The 17454-nt window shown below is 67.3% G+C and overlaps 6 protein-coding genes across 6 annotated transcripts; 2 read left to right on the top strand and 4 right to left on the bottom strand.

Annotated features, from left to right (window-relative positions):
- Positions 1-587: 587 nt before the first annotated feature.
- On the bottom strand, positions 588-899 carry EMIHUDRAFT_195136 (hypothetical protein; the record flags this gene model as incomplete). The annotated part of the gene is made up of 1 exon (XM_005775145.1): positions 588-899. The coding sequence occupies one exon, from the start codon at positions 897-899 to the stop codon at positions 588-590; it is 312 nt and encodes a 103-aa protein (XP_005775202.1).
- Positions 900-2250: 1351 nt separating this feature from the next.
- Positions 2251-2932, top strand: EMIHUDRAFT_195135 (hypothetical protein; the record flags this gene model as incomplete). Its single annotated transcript, XM_005775144.1, has 2 exons — positions 2251-2590; positions 2679-2932. The coding sequence occupies 2 exons, from the start codon at positions 2251-2253 to the stop codon at positions 2930-2932; spliced, it is 594 nt and encodes a 197-aa protein (XP_005775201.1).
- Positions 2933-3001: 69 nt separating this feature from the next.
- EMIHUDRAFT_461142 (hypothetical protein) lies at positions 3002-5755 on the bottom strand. Its single transcript, XM_005775143.1, has 6 exons — positions 5274-5755; positions 5110-5199; positions 4848-4942; positions 4492-4776; positions 3661-3749; positions 3002-3603 (listed from the first exon to the last, which is right to left on the bottom strand). Exons 1-6 carry the CDS (start codon positions 5649-5651, stop codon positions 3290-3292), a joined length of 1251 nt encoding a protein of 416 aa, XP_005775200.1. The 5' UTR covers positions 5652-5755; the 3' UTR covers positions 3002-3289.
- A 373-nt stretch (positions 5756-6128) lies between these two features.
- On the top strand, positions 6129-8148 carry EMIHUDRAFT_95406 (hypothetical protein; the record flags this gene model as incomplete). Its single annotated transcript, XM_005775142.1, has 2 exons — positions 6129-7466; positions 7624-8148. 2 exons carry the CDS (start codon positions 6129-6131, stop codon positions 8146-8148), a joined length of 1863 nt encoding a protein of 620 aa, XP_005775199.1.
- A 51-nt stretch (positions 8149-8199) lies between these two features.
- Positions 8200-9444, bottom strand: EMIHUDRAFT_432033 (mitochondrial carrier protein). The gene has a single exon (XM_005775141.1). The coding sequence runs from the start codon at positions 9354-9356 to the stop codon at positions 8427-8429; it is 930 nt and encodes a 309-aa protein (XP_005775198.1). The 5' UTR covers positions 9357-9444; the 3' UTR covers positions 8200-8426.
- A 6772-nt stretch (positions 9445-16216) lies between these two features.
- On the bottom strand, positions 16217-17081 carry EMIHUDRAFT_195128 (hypothetical protein; the record flags this gene model as incomplete). The annotated part of the gene is made up of 2 exons (XM_005775140.1): positions 16217-16332; positions 16403-17081. The coding sequence occupies 2 exons, from the start codon at positions 17079-17081 to the stop codon at positions 16217-16219; spliced, it is 795 nt and encodes a 264-aa protein (XP_005775197.1).
- Between the last annotated feature and the right edge of the window lie 373 nt (positions 17082-17454).

Genomic DNA, 17454 nt, shown 5'->3' with positions numbered 1-17454 from the left:
GCCCAATGCTCTGCGGGACGTCCCGCTCGAGACCTGCTTGGATCACTCGGATGGCTTTTGGGGTTACAACGAGCTCGTTCTCGACGTGTGTGGCGAGACGGAGGGTGGGGAGCAAGAGCGGCGCTTGCGCACTTTGTCCAGGCGGTCGCGATTGATTCGCGGGCAAGCCGTGTCACTTTTGCGCTGGCTCGCGCCGTGCAGGACGCCGCTAGCGTCGCCAACGGGCTCCCCCTGCCTCTCCTCGAGTACAATCCCGGCAATGCGGCGGCGCCATTCCGGGTTCTGCGCGCGCTGCCGGCTGAGTGAGGTGCTTGTTAGAAAGTCTGCAAAACGACAAAGTGGGCGAAAACATCGGTGAGCTTTTGGACATTGATTCTTCCTCGACGTCTCCGTCGGCGCCCGCGGGCCGCCCTCCAAATCATGCATGAAACCAGGAACCCGACCGCCGCCGGCTAGCGGACTAGCGTGTATGAAAACACCTCACGCATCGGCTCTCGACACAGTGTCTATGAACGGCGCTCTCCTATCTATGAACGGCGGGGAGCTTTCTCGCGCCCACACCACGCTCGCTCGGCGTGTGTGATGCATCAGGTGCGGGAGCGCCGGCTCTTCCTCTTGTACTCTTTGACGCCCTCGACATCGCCAAGGGCCATTTTCATTTCTGCCCATTGGCCAAGCTTCGTTCCAGCAGCATCACAGCCCAGTCCGTTGGTACGGTTGATCGACTCCGACCTCAACGCAACGCGGCCGTCGGGTTTGATGGAACCCGCCACTTTCGGCTTATCCATGCCTGCAGCCTTTGCAAGACGCTCATGGGCTGTGCCATCTTTAGTCGGCTTGTAGTTGCCGATCACACACTTCTCGCCGTCGCACACCACGGTGCCAGACTTCGGTGGCATCCCTGAGGCTGTGGGCTCGAGGCTGTGTGGCTGGGTTCTGTCCCTTGCGACTTAGACATGGGTTCGTCCCTTGCGACTTAGACGGGGACGCATGCGTCCCTCCGCTTTTCCGCGTCCTTACGAATACCCGGAGGTGGACTGCTGACAGAGAATTCGAAATTCTTTTTGTCAAGTGTTAGTGCCAGTGCGCGCCAGTCCCATGCCCCCAGTGTCGTGTAAGAGGAAAAGCTGGAAGAAAAGACAGAAAGAAAGAAAGAAAACAGACAACCCAAGACCGCGCACCCCCCAGGGCTAGGGCTCTCTAGCCCGTAACCCGATACCAATCGTCTGGCCAACTGGGTGCGCTTCTTAAGCTCCCCGGTCCTGGGCGTGCGGTTGATGACTGCACTCCAAGTGCCCCAAGTGCCCCAAGGAGCCAACCCTCGGAGACCCGTGTTTACTTTATGGCCCTTTCCCTGCGAACGCCGAGGGAACGCGCACCCGTCCCCCCACAGGGCTAGGGCTCTCTAGCCCGTAACCCGATCCCGAGCATCTGGCCCGCTTGGGTGCGCTTCTTGGACTTAGCTCCCCGGCCCTGGAAGTGAGGCTGCCAACGAACTGAGAGGGGTTTATAATTCTTGTAATTCTTTTTCTCACGACACTATATAGGCACGGGACTGGCTCGCCGTCCTCAGGAGACGCATACTTGGGGTCCCGTACCATGCGGAATCGACCCTATCCAGTGCTCAAGTGCTCGAGGTGGCTCCCCGTGGTGTATGTTAGTGCCAGTGCGCGCCAGTCCCGTGCCTAGAAAAGTCCTTCCTGGGACCCAGTGCTGACTTCTGTCTTCTGCCTGTCGTTGCTGTTTCTCGACTGTCTGTGCTTGCGTCGGGGGAAAAGAAAGAAAGAAAACAAGAAACCATGAACACTCCAGTGAGGGAGGGCGAGACGATCGAGGGGTCCCGTACCACGCGGAATCGACCCTATCCAGTGCTCAAGTCACAAGTGCTCAAGAAACCAAGGGACGGATGGGAGGACGGCACGCCGTCTCGCCGCCACCACACAGGGATTTTGAGGAGAGAGGTGTGGTGCTAGCCGTCGCCAACCCTCGGGCGTCTACCTCTTCCTATGACCTATCTCAACAAGAAGAGATTCTTCACAGTTTCTCACCAATTCTCGCAGCGACCTTCATGCCACCTCGCGTTCTTCCCACTCTCGTCGTTCTCTCTCCTGCGTCGGGGGTCCGGTTGTGATTTACTCGCAAAATCATAAAAAGAAATAAAGAAACGAACAACCCAAGGGAGGGACGGGGCGGGAAATTCTTTTTGGCGCTCTTTTTCGTGCGAATCGACACACACACACACATACACATATGGAGGACGAGCGCTTTGTCGCCGTCGCCGAGCAGCTCGGCAGTCGCACGCAACGCCAAGTCATCTCGCACCGGGGCGGCGCTGCCCTGCGGTGGGAGGAAGTGATCGCTCTCTGGCGCACGGATGCCGCATTCACTCTCTTTTTCACGGCCGTCCTGGCGGCTTGCCCCTTCGACTCCTTCTACTTTGAGTGTCCGCCCCTCGCCGCGGCCTCGGCGGCCGATCCCTTTGAATTTGTGCTGGTGCAAGCGCACGGCTTTGCACGCGCCGACCCTTCCGATTTTGCAGAGCACATCGGTCGCAGCGGTGTGGGCGCGGTCACATTTGCAAACCTAGGCGGTGACGCGACGCTCGTGGCGCCGACAGGCACGCTTCACTCATAGCGGGACCTCAACGCACAGCTCACATTTTGCTGCGGCTCTTATAGGCGACCCGAAGCTAGCGCCGGGAGCGGCGCGCGCGGCGTACGGTCACCTCGCCGCCTTTTGCCGCGCCGCGCCCGAGAGCCAGCGCGTGGCGGTCTGGCAGGCGGTTGGCGAGGCGCTACACGGGATGCTCGGCGGCGCGGCCGCGTCTGCCCCGCCCGTGTGGCTGAGCACGGAGGGAAGCGGAGTGCCGTGGCTGCATGTGAGGCTGGACAGCAGGCCAAAGTACTATCACCACAGAAAGTACGCGCGCTGACTTCGGAGAGACTCGCAGACTTCGTCAGTAGTGTTTTACGTGCACTGGTTGATTGGCGACTCCAGGGCCTTTACACCCATGACGCACACACATATATTGAATCACATCCCCTCCCCCCACTTCACTCTTCAGACGACTAACTATGAATTACACACCGTGTGCCCCCAGATGCGCCATGGGGTGAAGTGCCCGTGGTCCGTGCGTCGGGTGTGCGCTTGCTGTGCCGTCCGGCGTCACGCCTGCGGCCCCTCTCTCGCGACGAGGAGGAAACCTCAAGTTTGCAGGCGGCAGCCATCATTTGCAAGCGCGCACACCGGCGCTGGACGGCACGGGTCAATGCCTCGCGCGGGCACGCAGCTACAGCTCGTCCTTCTTGACGTCAGCGAGGACTTTAGCCGGGAAGTCTGCCGTGCCGGCGGGGTCGTAGATCCTCGCCACTCGCCCATCCTCGTTTATGAGGACGGCGATGCGTCGCGCCTTTTTCGCGGTGCGAGAGTCGGCCGCTCCGTAGGCGACCGCGACCGCCATCTTTGTGTCGCTCAACAGCGGAAAATCAAAGTGGTTGCCGCTTGCAAACTTCAGGTTTGCGTCGACCGGGTCGTTCGAGCAGCCCGCGATGGCAATGTTGTGCGTCGCAAACTCGGAGCGCAGGCTCTCGAACGCCCGCCCCTCTGCGGTTCACCCGCCAGTGCCGGCGCGCGGGTAGAACCACAGCATCAACTTTTTACCTCTGTAGTCGCTGAGCGAGACCGTGGCACCCGTGTGCGAGGTGGCGGAGAAATCGGGCGCCGGGTCGCCGACTCGGAGCATGGAGTGCCTAGAGCAAAGCGGGCTTGATTTAGAGGCAGAGCTTCAGTAGCGTCGACACGAAACCGGTCGCCTGTGTCGCGGAGGGCCGCGAGGGCGGTGATGGCTTTCCTCGTCGCGAATCCCCGCCGCGAGGACGAGGAGGGCGGTGGCTGTCACGCCCATGTATCTCCGAGACAGCACACTCAAGCTCTGAGCGCCGCCAAAATCCAAACAAGGAAAAGAATGCGCGCGCTTTACTTTATGGCCCTTTCCCTGCGAACGCGCACCCCCCTAGGGGTCAGGGCTCTCTAGCCCGTAACCCGATGCCGATCATCCGGCCCGCTGGGTGCGCTTCTGAGCTCCCCGGCCCTGGATGTGAGGTTACCGACTGCACTCCAAGTGCTCCAAGTACTTGGTCTTATCATTATTGATTGCAATAGGATTCCTCTCTATCGTCCACCTCGCTCCTCGGAGAAGGATGGGAGTATCGCCTTTTCTGCTTTTTCACCTTTTCTCCAATCTCGCTTCTCGGAATGTCTTTTGTTCGATGGACGATATAGTTCACATGATGCTCACGTACCCCGACAAAAGCGGTGGTGTCTAGGAGCGTGTCGACAGTCAAGTCCCATGGGCATGGTGGTTGTGTTACGTGTACACTGAGACATCCGTTTCCGCATTCCGGGCAGGACCTTTTCCGGACATCCTCCCCCTACTCAAAGTCATCCGCTATGTCGTCGGCGTCGTAGCCTCTGGCTGCCTGCCGTGAGCACTGGTGCCGAGTCTGCACCCGCAGGCACTCGCGCACCGACTCGGGCCCCGTGCCCCCGAAGCCGTGCGCGCCCTGCTGGCACACGCGCTGCGGCACCGCCAGGGAGACCTTGCGCTGCAGCACGGTCACGCCGTGCCTGGTTGGGGTGGCGCCGTGGCCGTCGTCGTCGTGCACGACCAGCCTCTGCCACGAGGCGGCGCAGTCGTACCGCTCGAGCCACATGGCGATCAGCCTCTCCACCGGCTGGTGGATCACCCCGCTCGAGTTTGCGCCGCCCGCGGGGTGCCTGCGCGGTGGCGCGGAGGGAGGGGGACATGCAAGGGCCGGCACGCAGGGGCCGCGGTAGACGGCACTGACCTCCGGTGGCCACATCGGGCCACACACGGCGTTGTAATGTCGCGCATGGTCGGCGTGGCGGCCGCCAAGTAGAGTCCAGAGACGGTGGCGGGAGCCTGTGTCGTGCATCTAGTCTGGAGTGCCGGCCCGTGTCGTGCAGGAAGAGCATGCCTGCGGCATGTGTCATGGACGGGTCATGGACGTGCAGTCGACGTGTCCGTGGACACGGCCGGTGTCGTCGAGAGAGCGCGCCGTCGCGGCGGAGCAGCCGCCAGCGGAGCACATTCTTGAGAAGCTGCTTTGTCGCCGGGTAGTGGTGGCAGTCGAGCACCAACAGGCCAAACGGCTCGCCGCCCAAGTCTGCCGCCGTCACCTGTTGGGCGTGGGAGAGGCGCGCGGCTCGAGCAGCCGGCGCGCAGCAGGGAGCAGGACCATGCAAACTCTAACCTGCTCGGCTCCCTTCTGCAGCACCCTGTGGTGGCGGCCGAGCACCGGCACCGGCGCCAGGTCCACCGTGTAGACGGCCGGCTGTCGCGTGCACTGCACCGCCTCGAGCAGTGTCCTCGCGGAGAAGCCTCCGAGCCCTCCCAGCTCGAGCGCGCGATTGACCCCGGCGGCACGGGTGAGCGCAAACAGCAGCAGAGCCTCGTCGTCCTGCATCGGCCCAACCACGGCCTGCGCGCGACCCTGCAGGCCGATGTGCCGCAGCGCATAGAACAGGCTGCCCTGCGATTGGTCAGAGCACACGTCGAGCTGCGGCCACGATGTGTGGTCAGTCGGGTCCACGCTGGCGAGCGTCGCGAGCACGGGTAGCAGCGGGCACATGTGGTATCAACCGCCAGTCGCAGGATCCTGACTAGGGAGGAATCCTGATGGTGTTCGAGGACACACCCGCGTCACGCCGGCGTCACGCTAGATCCCAATGTGTATGTACATCCGGGCCGAGAGAAAAGAATCTGCGAGCCAGAATTGGCCGGCGCGCGCACTGGCACTACCGAGAAAAAGGTGATTAAAATCCCTGCGTGGTGGCGGCGTGCCGTCCTCCCATCTCTCCCTTGGGTTGTCCGTTTTCTTTCTTTCTTTGAAAAAGGTGAGGTGGGTGGGGGTGGGTGGGTGGTTCCAAGCCTCAGCCGGGCCGTGAGGTCGGGTGGGTGGGTGGTTCCAAGCCTCAGCCGGGCCGTGTCTGCGTTTTTATGTGAGAACGCAACGCCGCATTTCACGTCCTCGTAGCCCCGCCTTGCTGTACAAAGCCACAGCTGCACGCAGCTAGATTCGGACTCTGCTGCGCGCTGAGCACGCACAATGTCCATGTACCTCGTTGGATCGACCCCCAAGGGCGCCAACGCGAGTCTGCTGGGCGAGTACAAGCGGACTCGGCGAGCGAAGGTCTACACCTTCACGAGCGACCCGTCCCGCTTCCTGCATTACTCGCGGGGCCGCTGGTGGGTCGGGGCGACGCCCGGCGAATGGTCGGGCTACCTCTACGTTGAGGACGACGCGGCTACGCCCGACAAGATCACGGCGACGTGGAAGGTCTACGACGGCGAGTGGCTCGATGCTCCTAATCTTCGCTGTGTGGCGACCAGCCCGCTCGCCTCCGCCGCCGCCGAAGTCTTCATCGTGGGCAAGACGCCCGGCGGCGTCAACTCCGGGTCGCTTGGAAAGTTCGTGCGTGGCGCAGACCTGCTCAACTCGCGCTATGTGTACCGCAAGGTCACGGGCGGCAACGTCAGCTACCTCTTCTACGCCATCGGCAGCTGGTGGGTTGGCGACTCCCTCCCGCGAGGCTCGTCGGCCGGGGGTTACGTCCGCGTGGAGACCGACGCTTGGCTTCCCGAGCTAGCGCCTGCGCACGGCTGGCTTGTCGCGAGCAGTCAGAGCGGCTGGCTCGCTGCTCCTGACATCCGCTGCGTGACGAGCGCGCCGGCACCGCCCGACCCGAGGAGCGACGGCAAGTACATTGACGCCAGCTTTCCGCCAGAGCAGAGCTCGCTGGGGTCCGCGGCGGGGTGGGATGCGCCGACCAAGGTCGACTGCTGGCTCCGCGCGGGTGCCCTCGCCGGCACCGACTCAGACCTTTTCGACGGCATCGGCCCGGGCGACCTGCTGCAGGGCTCTATTGGCGACTGCTTCCTGCTTGCGTCGCTGGCGTGCGTTGCGGAGCATCCCGAGCTGATCGAGTCGCTTTTCCTCGAGGAGCAGGCGAGCGACACCGGCGCCTACACCCTCCGCCTGTTCTCGGCGGAGGCCGGCGAGTGGGTGAGCACCACGATCGACGACACGATCCCCTCCAGCTGGAACTGGGGACACCCCGAGACCCTTTTCGCGGGCAGCAACGCGACGTCGCCGGGCGCGAGCGGCGAGGAGTGGGCGATGCTGCTCGAAAAGGCGGTCGCGAAGTACTGCGGCTCGTACGGCGCCCTGGTCGGCGGCTCCTCCGCGTGGGCGCTGCAGCTGCTCCTCGGGCCGAGCCAGCCGGTGCAGGTCTTCCAGCGGGTCGACTCGCGCGGCTTGCGGTGGGGCGCCTTTCGGCTCGAGCGCGAGCGGCTCGCTGCGAGCGGCGCGGCGCGCAGCCCGGGAAAGGTCTTCCTGATCGGCACGCCAGGCGACGAGCGTGGCGCCGACGATATCTGGCGCGGGGTGCTGGACGCGCTCGCAAGCCGGCACGTCGTCACGACCGGAGGAGTGGAGAAGGCGATCTCCCCCCCCCTCTCCCGACACCCAACCCCAAACCTGACGCAACCCCTCACCGCCGCTGGCCCCAAGCCCACCCCCAGCCCCGACCGCTGTCCACCAGGTGGCCGGGCAGCGGACGCTCGAGGTGCGGCGGCGCGACGAGCTCGTCACTGACCACGCCTACTCGGTGCTGCGGGCGGTCGAGGCGGGCGGCTTCCGACTGCTGCAGCTCCGCAATCCGTGGGGCAATGAGGTGGAGTGGAGGGGCGATTGGGGCGACGCTTCGCCGCTGTGGGGGAGGCACCCCGAGGTAGCGGACGCGGTGGGCTTCAGCGCGGCGGCGGACGGCACCTTCTGGATAGGCTTCGAGCAGTGGGCCGACCTCTTCACAACGCTCAGCATCTGCTCGACCGCGGAGGCCTTCGCCAAGGCGCGGAAGGAGGGGAGCTTCGCCGCCACGCGCGCTGCCCGAGACTCGCCGCAAGCAGCGAGCCGCGGCGTGAACTTCCTGGGTCGCCCGGCGAGGGCGCGGATGCACATCTCTGTGGTGGAGGCAGCGAAGCTCACGCCGTGCCCGGCGCCGGACGTGCCGGACGAGGCCCCGCAAGTCGAGGGCGCGGGCGGCTGCAGCTGCCTTGTGCAGTAACCGTGTTCGATGTGTGGAGAACTGGAGATGCGCGCGAGTGGCGAGAGCGAGCGATCTCCGACACTTCTCACTCTCAAACTTCTACGAGACTTGCAACAGTATACAGAGTACTGGACAAAATAATAGCAACACTGTACCTGCACACGGCTCGGTTTCCCGAGGTCTGGTGTGTGTCAAGGAACTAAACCTCAGGTCACGGCTCACGGGAGAACGACGAGGCCTCCTCTCGGGGGCAGACTCTCGGTCTCGCGACTCGGTGGACTCTAGGGTGGACTCGGTCACGCACAGTGGTGCTGCGGGTTTGCGCTCGCCGTGCAGATTGCCTCTGTGGAGCCCTCGCGGCACTGCTTCACGATGTTCGCCCCCGAGACGAGGAACAGGGTTAGCCACACGTTGGTTCCCATCCTCGGGATCAGACCCTGAAAGAGGCCGCCCACGCCGCTCTCTGCGTGGACCTGGCGCAGCACCGCAATCATCCCCACTGCCGGCTCCCCCGAGAGCGCGCGCGCCTGCATCTCGATCCGCGCGACCTCAAAGGGGTGGTTCCAGCACGAAAGGACGCCGCCGATGATGCCCGCCCAGCACTCCTCGTGTATCGAGAGCCGCCGCGTCGGGTCGCCGTGCGCCGCCTTCATCTTGGTCCGCACCGCCTCGGTGAAGCCGACGCGGCTCGCCCAGTTGCTCGCCTGCCGCGCGGCGATGGCTGAGCCGCCCGGGTAGAAGCCGAGGAGGCCCTTGCTGGCCCAGGTGCGCCGCATGATGCCCCACACCGACTGCTCCTTGCCGAGCACCATCGCAGTGACAAGATAGGTGCAGGGCCCCATCACCACGGTCTGCGCGACGCCGCCGCCCGCGCCGCCCACGAAGCCAGCGGTGGTTGACGAGACGCCCGCACCCTTCAAGCTCTCCTGGATCGCGTCCTTGGCGACCAGCAGCACGCCGCCCTTTGTGGCGCTCTCAACCAGCTTCGGCCCAGTGCCGGCGTAAAATGCGCGGACGCCTCCGCTGTGCAGTATGTGCCTGAATGAGCCCACGGTCGTCTCTGTCCTGTGCCGTCCCATCCGCGTCTTCCAGACCTCAAACGGCTGGCCAAGCGTGAGCGTCGAGATGGTCTGCAGCACAGTGCCGTCGACAAACTTGGACCTCGCTGAACCCTCCTCGCCGACGATGGCGTCAAGCAGCTTTCGCAGCGAGGTGACCGATGCCATACGTGCGGCGAGCACTAGCGGTGGCTGTGGTTGCCGCTTACAGAGCGCGGCAACCGGCTGATGCCTTTGTGGATCCGTGAGGGGCCGACGGCATAATGGGGACTCCTTGTGAACAGTGTTGTACCCCTTCCCTTTCTCGACTGTCTGAGCTTGTCCGTCTTGGGTCCGGTTGTGTTTTTGTGTGAACAGTGTTGGGGCGTGATTCGCATCCGCGAGCCCGAGGTCTCGCACGTATGTGCATGTCATTTATGTATTATGATGAACCCATAGTGGACATGCGCTGGACTATGTGGATGTTGGAGGCACACAGGGCATTGTCCATCGAGGGATCGCAACTCGCTCGTGCTCGAAGGTCTGCATAGGTCTAAAAATAGTCATCGTCGCCGTAATCGGACCCGGTGTGAGTCATACTGCTCTTGTCCAAGGGGTCCTCGGCCGCGGCTGCCGCCCCATCTTCCGCTCCCGCCCCGTCGACGCCGGGGCTTGGCTGCGGCACCTCTCGGCCGGGCGGAGAGGGAGCCCGGTCCGGGTCGTCCGCCGCCGCCGCCTCGCTGGAGCCGTCCTCCTCCTCGGACACCCTCGCGCTCAGCCTCGCCAGCGCCCCGGTGAGGTTGGACGGGTGCGCGCTCCGCGCCTGCCCCTCGCCACCCGCGGGTCGGGCGTCGCCCTCGTCGGTGACGGCGGGCGGAAGCTGCCCTGCGGCGCGAGGCGAGGGGGCCTCCTCGCCAGCGGCTCCGCCCACAGGCCGCCTCGTCGACTTGTGCCGCCTCCCAAGCGGCGCGCGCGGCCGTGCGAGTGTCGTCGAGGCGAGGGATGCGGCGGCGGGGGCGCCCTCCGGTGTCTCTGCTGGTGGCGCAGGACCCGCCGTGGCGGCAGTCAAGGCCGCCGCGGCAGCAGCTGCCGAATCCGGTGCGGCAGGCGCAAGGCCCACAGAGGAAGGACCTGTCGCCGCAGCGGCCGTTGCTGCTGCCGATGCCGCGGCCTTGGCGGCAGCCTTTGCGGCCGCCTCCGCGAGCTTCTGCCGGTGCGCCTTTCGCGCCTCGTCCTCCTCGGCCGGCGGGGGCGCTGGCCGCATCGCGTCGCGCGACGTCTCCCTCGACGGCGAGAGGGAGGAGAAGGAGGAGACGCGCTCCGCGGAGGTGACGCGGCCCACCGAGAGGCGCGAGGCGCGCAGCCGGGACAGCTTCGCCTCGCGGTCGGCTTCGCGCCGGTTGTCCTTGTCCGCCTTCTCGAGCGCGGCCAGAAAGTTGGTCAACTCGCGCAAGTGGCTGCGCGCCGTCACCTCGACCGACGCCTTCGCGCCGCCCGCCGCGCGCCCGTAGGCTGTCGCGACCTTCTCCAGCGCGTCGCGCGCCGCGGCGAGCGAAGCCTCGAGCTTCGACAGCCGGGCCTACAGGGAGGTTCAGAGAAGGTTCAGAGAAGGTTCAGGGAGGCGAAATGTCGAGCGCCGGCGGCCGGGCCTTCGCGTCCGGCTCGACGTCGCCGAGACGCGAGACGAACCGACGCGTGGCGAAACACGCCACCGCCTCCGGGTCGAACCCCTCCCCAATCAGAGGCGGCGCCACCTCGTGCAGGTGCGCCTCCGCCACCGCCCGGCATGCCTTCGCCACCGCCGCCTCGTCGTCCGGAGGAGTCTTCCCCGCCGCATCCTCCCCTTCCCCCACCCGTCCCGCCGTCCGCTCCTCCCCCTCCGGCGCCCCTGCCTGCGTCGGCCCCTCCTCGCTCGCAGCTTTGCCGCCCGCGGCACCGTCGCCGCGGCCACCCGAGGCTCCGCCTCCGCCGTCCGGCAGCTCGCCGCGCTCCCTCATCTCGTCGATTGCGAAGACGAGCTCGCGCCGCAGCCCGTCCTTCTGCGCGAGGAGCTCCTCGCACTCACGCGCCGTCTCCTCGAAGTCGACGTTCGCGGCGTTGGGAACGCTCTGCAGCTCCGCCTTCAGCTCGGCCGCCTTCACGCCGCGCGCGGCCAGCTGCCGCGCCACGAAGTGCATCAGCGTCGTCGTCGTCTGCGCGGGAGGGCCGCCGCCCTGCGGCGGCACCGGCGTCGCCTTGACTCCCATCAGCGACGCCAAGATCTCGAGCCCGAACCCGCCCGCGCTGCCGAGCCGCGCCGAGCGGCAGTTCATCGCGTTGCCGAGGGCGAGGATGAGACCAAGCGTGTGGAGCAGCAGCGGCGAGTGGAGCAACTGCTCGCAGCCCGCGCAGACGTGGTCGAGCTGCCGGCTGAGCGTGCGGCACTGCGCCTCGAGGGTGGTGGCGGTCAGGTAGACCTCCAGCCGCGCCCGCGTGCGCGTCAGCTTGAGCAGCCGCCACTGCAAGTAGTCGGCCGTGGCGAGGGTGAGCGGGTCGCCGCCGAAGGAGGCGAGCGCCGCCTCCTCCTCCTCCGAAGGCAGGCAGGAGAGCAGCTTGGGCAGGTCGTCCGCCGCGAGCACCAGCGGGTCGAGCTCGACGACGGCTCGCAGCACCAGCATCGTCGGCCCGCCCTCTCCCACCTCACCGCCGCGCATCGTGGCCGCGCGGCTGAAGCGGCTGAGCGTGATGAGCAGGTGCTGCGACCGGGTCGTGGTGAGCAGGCAGACCTCGGCGCTCTCCGCCGCCTCTCCGCCCCGCGGCTGCGACGATGGGGCGCTGCCGTCGCCGCCTCCCTGCCGCGCCCGCGCCGGCCCTTTGCGCGCCGCCCCGCCCGACTGCCGTGCCGGCGCCGTCCTCTCTCCAAAGAGGCTCGCGAGCCGCTCGAGGTTCAGGTCGACCGCGGCCGCTTTCTCTCGCACCGCCGCCCACGCGGCGCCCTCGGCCTCGACGTCCGACAGAGGGAGCCTCCGCCAGTGCAGCGGACGCAGGCGGGGCACGCTGGCCGCCAGAGCGCCGGGTGCGCCGGGAGCCTTGGGCGGGGGCGGGGGCGCGGGGGGCGGCGGCGCTGGGGGCGGCGGCGGCGGCGGCGGCGGCGGTGGCGGCGGCGCCGCCGCAGTCAGCGGTGGCGGTGTCAGCGCCTCGGACGGCGGCGGCGGGGGGGACGCCGCTTCCGTGACGACCGGTGGCTGCAGCCGAGTGGAGTGCCGGTCGGCGGCCGAGTGCGCGACTCCTCTCTCGACGAGCGCCCGGATGGCTCGCCCGAACGCCTCGTCCGAACCGAGGAGGGCGCCCAGCTGCTGCAGGTTGGAGGCGAAGGCGGCGCCGTCGGTCTGCCGCCCGTAGGAGAGGGCCTCGACGAGACGTTGCTCAACGAGGCGGGCGCCACCGCCGGCACGCATGCGGAACCCGCCCGTGTCCGTCGCCTCTACGCCCAGCCCGCCGCCGCCACCGCCCAGCCCCCCGCTGCCGCCGCCGAGTGTTCCACCGGCTCCGCCGCCACCCATGGCGCTCTCGGCTCGCGCGAGGGTCAGGTCTCGCTCGATAAAGGCGCGAAGCGAAGCGAGCGTCGACGAGCTCCCGCCGACGGCCGGCTCGGCCGCCCGCTGCATCAGGGCGGCCGGCGGCTCGATCGGAGCGAGCCGCGCGGGCGTGGAGGGCGCGAGCCGCTCGATGGCGGAGCGGAGCAGGCGCAGCTGCTGCGCGAACGGCGGCTCGATGGCGAAGGGGTGGTTCACCGCCGTGGTGAGCACGTCGAGGCTCGACAGCTCCAGCAGCACCTCGCGCTGCACCCCGTCCGGCGCGGGCCCGTTTAGCATCACGCAAAAGAGGCGGAGCATGCCGAGGGCGTACTCGAGGTCGGCCGCGTTGCGGAAGCAGACCTCGAGCCGCTTCAGCCGCAGCTCGCCGGCGTCCTCGTCGCGCAGCAGGTCCAGCGCGTCGAGCACGAGCCGCGTGCCCGCGGGCTGGTACACGATGCGGAGGAGGACCTGCAGGACCTGCTGCTGCACGCGGCGCGACCGCACGTCGACGGCACCAACGATGATGTTGACGGCGCCCTTCTCCTCGAGCAGCCTGGTGAGGGCGACGCGGCGGCAAGCGAGCAGCGCGACGCAAGCTATGCAGCGGCCCTGCACGCGCAAGTCGTCTGGCGTTGTGTCGTCGGCCGTCGTGGTCGCCTAGCCACCGCAACGAGCGGTCATGGAACCCGTTCGAATGAGCGGTCGGCCGCCGTGTCTCGGCCGGCTCGCCTTTTGCAGCGAGTGCGAGAGCACGTCGAGGAGGCCCTGCAGCCCGTCGAGCTCGAGGAAGCTGTGCAGCCACTCGTCCGAGTCGGTGGGCAGTCGCACGAGGGTCCGCTCGAGGCCGGACAGGTCCTCCCACGTCGGCTCCGCCGTGAGCAGCCTGACGTAGTAGAGCGCGTTGGCGAGCGGCGTGCCAGCCTCGTCGGCCAGTGCCATGCCCGACACGGCGTCGAGCTCCGCCGGCGTGGGAGGCAGCGACGGGACGAGCCAGTCGTCCCCGCGGCTGCCCGGACCGGCGCCGCCGCTGCCGTAGCTGGCGTTGCGGCGGTGGCCGGACCGCGGAGACGCGGACCCGCTCACCCGCCTGCTGCCGGGCCCGCTCGCGCCTCTGCTCGTCTCGCCTCGCTCCGCCAGGCTCGCCTGAGAGTCGAAAGAGCCGCGGCGCGACGGACCCGCCTCGCCTCCGCCGCCCTCGCCGCCGCCCTCGCCGCCGCCCTCGCCGCCGCCTCGCAATCGCTCGCTCCCTGCGGCGATCGTGGCGGCGGCGCTCGCCCTCTCCGACGGCGGGAAAAGCGCGAGCACAAACTGCTCGACCGGCCGCGGCTGGGGGAGGGGCAACCCTCCGAAGCGGGCGGCGGCGATGTGCAGCGCGATTGCAAGCTCGTCCGCCCGGAGGCGGCCTATCATAATCATCCGTCTCTTGAGCAGCGATTCACAGCTCTCGGCGAGCTGTCCGCGGAAATGGCGCCGTCCCCGTCGCCGTCGCAGATGGACCAGATGTAGTCGACCTCGTCGCGCGGCAGCTGAGTGTTGGCGAGGACGGGCTCCGCTTGCGCGCGGCCAATCGTATCGCTCTGGATCGCGGCGGCGAGGGAGCTGAAGAAGAGGCGGTACGTCCGCAGCTCCTCGGGCTTGATCGGAGGGATCCCACGCGCCGCCGGCCCCTCCTCCGCCATGGCTGGCATCATCGTGGAGGCTGCCGCGCTCCGCTGCATCGCCAGCGGAGGAGGCCCGACGCCGCTGCTCGTGGCGCGGCGGGGAGGCCGGACGACGGCCGCCGCTGGCGGCTTGTTGTTGTTGTCAGACTCGGGGCGCACTCCCGGCGAGCAGCGGCCGCTCAGGTCTCCCTGAGCGTTGATCGGGAGCTCGATCTTATTTGGACCTAGCACGGCCTTATCCCTCGCCACGCGCCGGAGCTGGTTGCCGCCCGGAGTGATGTAGTTCCGCTTGAACTCGAGCTCGACCAGGGAGTGGATCCGAAGGTGCTCACTGCTCGAGTCCCGGTCTCGCAGCGTGAAGCCCGTTCGCTGCAGCTCCGCCTCGGAGCTGAGAGCGACAAACTCCTCCGTGAGTAGGTGCGCCGCGGTGACCGAGAATGCCCTCCTGTGCTCCGCGTCGCGACGGCCGGCCGGTGAGGAGAAGGAGGACATCGGCTCATATATCGAGGGCACCTCCTAGGTCGTCGTCTGTACTTCCGTGGACGGGCATACGGGCATACACAGGGACGACACAGCGCAGAAAAAAATTCGCGTTTTACGGACTAGCTGAGGGGCTCGCTAAACGCTCGCCGAGCTCCATGCTGTGCAACACCACCTTCTCACTAATCGTCAGGGGCGCGGAGAGCGCAGTGCACTGCGGTGAGGCTGCGCAGCGGGGGCTCGCCCCCTGCACCGCGCTCAGCGGCGCAGGGGAGGGCGGTCGGTGGCGGCGGCGGCGAGGCGCGAGGCGGTGGCGGCGGTGGTGCGGGCGGCGGGATGACAGGGGAGGCGGCGGGATTGACAGGGGAGGCGGCGGGATTGACAGGGGAGGCGGCGGCCACGAGCGGAGCGGCGCGAGAAGAGGGGGGGGCGGCGGCGAGGCGCCGGTGAGCGAGGCGCCCGCGCCATCAGAGGGACGCGCCGCTGCGAGATGGAGGGCGGCGGTGACGGAGGCGAGGCGCGAGGCGGCGGCGGCGGCGGCGGCGGCGGCGGCGGCGAGAACGGCGGCACCGAGTCTCGGTGAGCGGCGGCGGGAGGAGGAGCAGCGGCGGCGCTCGCTCGCTGTTGACGGGAGCGCTTTTGAGCCTGGGATCCCATGCCACTGCGACCGGCGTGCCCGGGAACGGAGATCGCGCGCGCGCCGCCACTCACGACGCGCGCGCGATCTTCGCGGAGTCGGGTCCCCAGAGGGAAGCGGTCTTCTCGGCCGACGTCCAGCGGCGCGCAAGGAAGCAGGCGCAGCGGAGGCGGCCTAGCACCGGCTCGGCGCCGGGCGGTTTGCGCTGCCCGCGAGCCGCGTCCTGAGCCTCGGCAACGCGCTGCGCGGCGCGGCGCTCGCGTTTCTGCTGTGCCGAGAGCGGCAGTCTCGGGTCCGCGAGTTCTGGGGGCACTTCCGCTGGTGGCGTGTGCCGTCCGGCGCTTCGCTGGGCCCTTATATCATTAGATACCACCGAATCCCTTGGTTGGCCCTCGCAGCTGTGAACCTGCATGCCCAGCCATGCCCCCCACTCCCCACCCGCTTGGATCGATCAGCTGACAGCTCCACCAGCTCCACCACCGCGTGTCGTGCCTCATGAAACATGACGTAGATAGATATGCTAAAAATCTCTCTCTAGAAAGCACATGAACCATCGAAAGGTCTGATCTCTAGAAAGAGCTCTCGGCCCGCCGCAAACGCCCGCGCCCCGCCCCTTTTGCGCAGCAACACCCTAAATTTCATGGCCCTCCAAATTCGGGTCGGAGCGTAGCGGAGTGGGACCCGAGTTTGAAAAAGGCGACGGACGCTTGCGTCCTAGCCTCCAACAACGCCTCCCCGGCGCAGAGGGCCCCCCGGAGGGATGCTCAACCGCTCCACGCCACGCCGCTTGCGGCGGTCCGATCCGGCGCGGCCATTTCTTTTTTTGTCTCCTATTGTGAAAAATAAGGTGCGCCGACAGCGCCGGCCCGTGGGGCGCTAGCATCGGCCGCCCATCGCCACGCGCAGCCTCGTCCTGCTGCTCGTCATCCTCCGCCTCGAGGGCGTCCGCCAGCGCGCTGCGCCGCACGCCCCGGCGCACAGGAGGCGGCGCCGGCCGCACCTCGGCCGCCTCGGCGTCGCCCGCGGCACGGGCGCCATGCTCGCCGTCCACGCGGTCCATCGCCACATCCCCATCCCCATCTGCGGCAGCGCCGCCTGCGCCCGCGCCGGCCTGCTCTGGGACGGCGCGCCACCGCTCGTCGTCCAGCATGTGCCACCACCGCCGATCCGAGTAGCCGTCGTACTCGACCTCGTGCACGATCCGTCCGTCCCGGTCCTCCTCCCGCGCCATGACGGTCGCAGGGTACCACCGCTCGCTGTCGCAGAAGATCTCGAGGCGCGATCCGGTGGACAGGACAGTGTGGCCGTCGAGCGCCGCCCTGGCATCCTCGCGCTTTCGCTTCCGCCGCTTCGCCTTCGTCTCCTTGCTGCGCAGCAGAGTGTAGTTCGGGCCCACCTCCGCCACGCTGTCCAGCACGTGGACGGCGCTCGCCATCTCGACCGCGTCGTCCTCCGGCGGAAGCTCCGCGTCACCCGCGGCCGCTTCCCGAGCGCGCTCGTCGCGCATCCGCTCGTGGTGGGCCTGCCGACGCGCCACGCCGGCGCCCGTGTGCCTCGCCGCCGCGTCCGGCGACGGCATCAGTGCTGTCCGCCCGAGCGTGACTCGCCACTCCACGACCTCCACGACCTCCACGACCGCCGAAAAGCACGACCGCCCAAATCTCGAACACATCTCGAGTCCTCTCTCATTGTACATACATACATTTAGCCTCCCTTGGGTTGTCCGTTTTCTTTCTTCCTTCATCCTCTCACACACTCCTCCCCTGCCGACGTGCGCCGGTGTGTCCTACCCCACCACAGGTGCCAAACGAGTACTGCTCTCCTAGTTACGGTGGCGCGTGGCGACTGAAGAGGCGAGGGCCTGTCGCTTGAATTGGAGCCGTTCGGGAGGACGCTATGAGGACGCGCCTCTTCGCGTTCATTATGAAAAGCGATTAACTGAATGAAAACTT

This window comes from Emiliania huxleyi (assembly GCF_000372725.1).
Source record: "Emiliania huxleyi CCMP1516 unplaced genomic scaffold EMIHUscaffold_3, whole genome shotgun sequence".
NCBI lineage: Eukaryota > Haptophyta > Isochrysidales > Noelaerhabdaceae > Emiliania > Emiliania huxleyi.
This window is presented reverse-complemented; position numbering and strand designations above follow the sequence as displayed.

Coding starts and splice junctions, on each gene's coding strand:
- EMIHUDRAFT_461142 (XM_005775143.1), bottom strand. CDS start 5,651: ATGTGCCCGCTGCTACCCGTGCTCGCGACGCTCGCCAGCGTGGACCCG. Junction 5,200..5,273: donor TGCAGAAGGGAGCCGAGCAG/GTTAGAGTTTGC, acceptor CACGCCCAACAG/GTGACGGCGGCAGACTTGGG. Junction 4,943..5,109: donor CAAAGCAGCTTCTCAAGAAT/GTGCTCCGCTGG, acceptor TGCACGACACAG/GCTCCCGCCACCGTCTCTGG.
- EMIHUDRAFT_432033 (XM_005775141.1), bottom strand. CDS start 9,356: ATGGCATCGGTCACCTCGCTGCGAAAGCTGCTTGACGCCATCGTCGGC.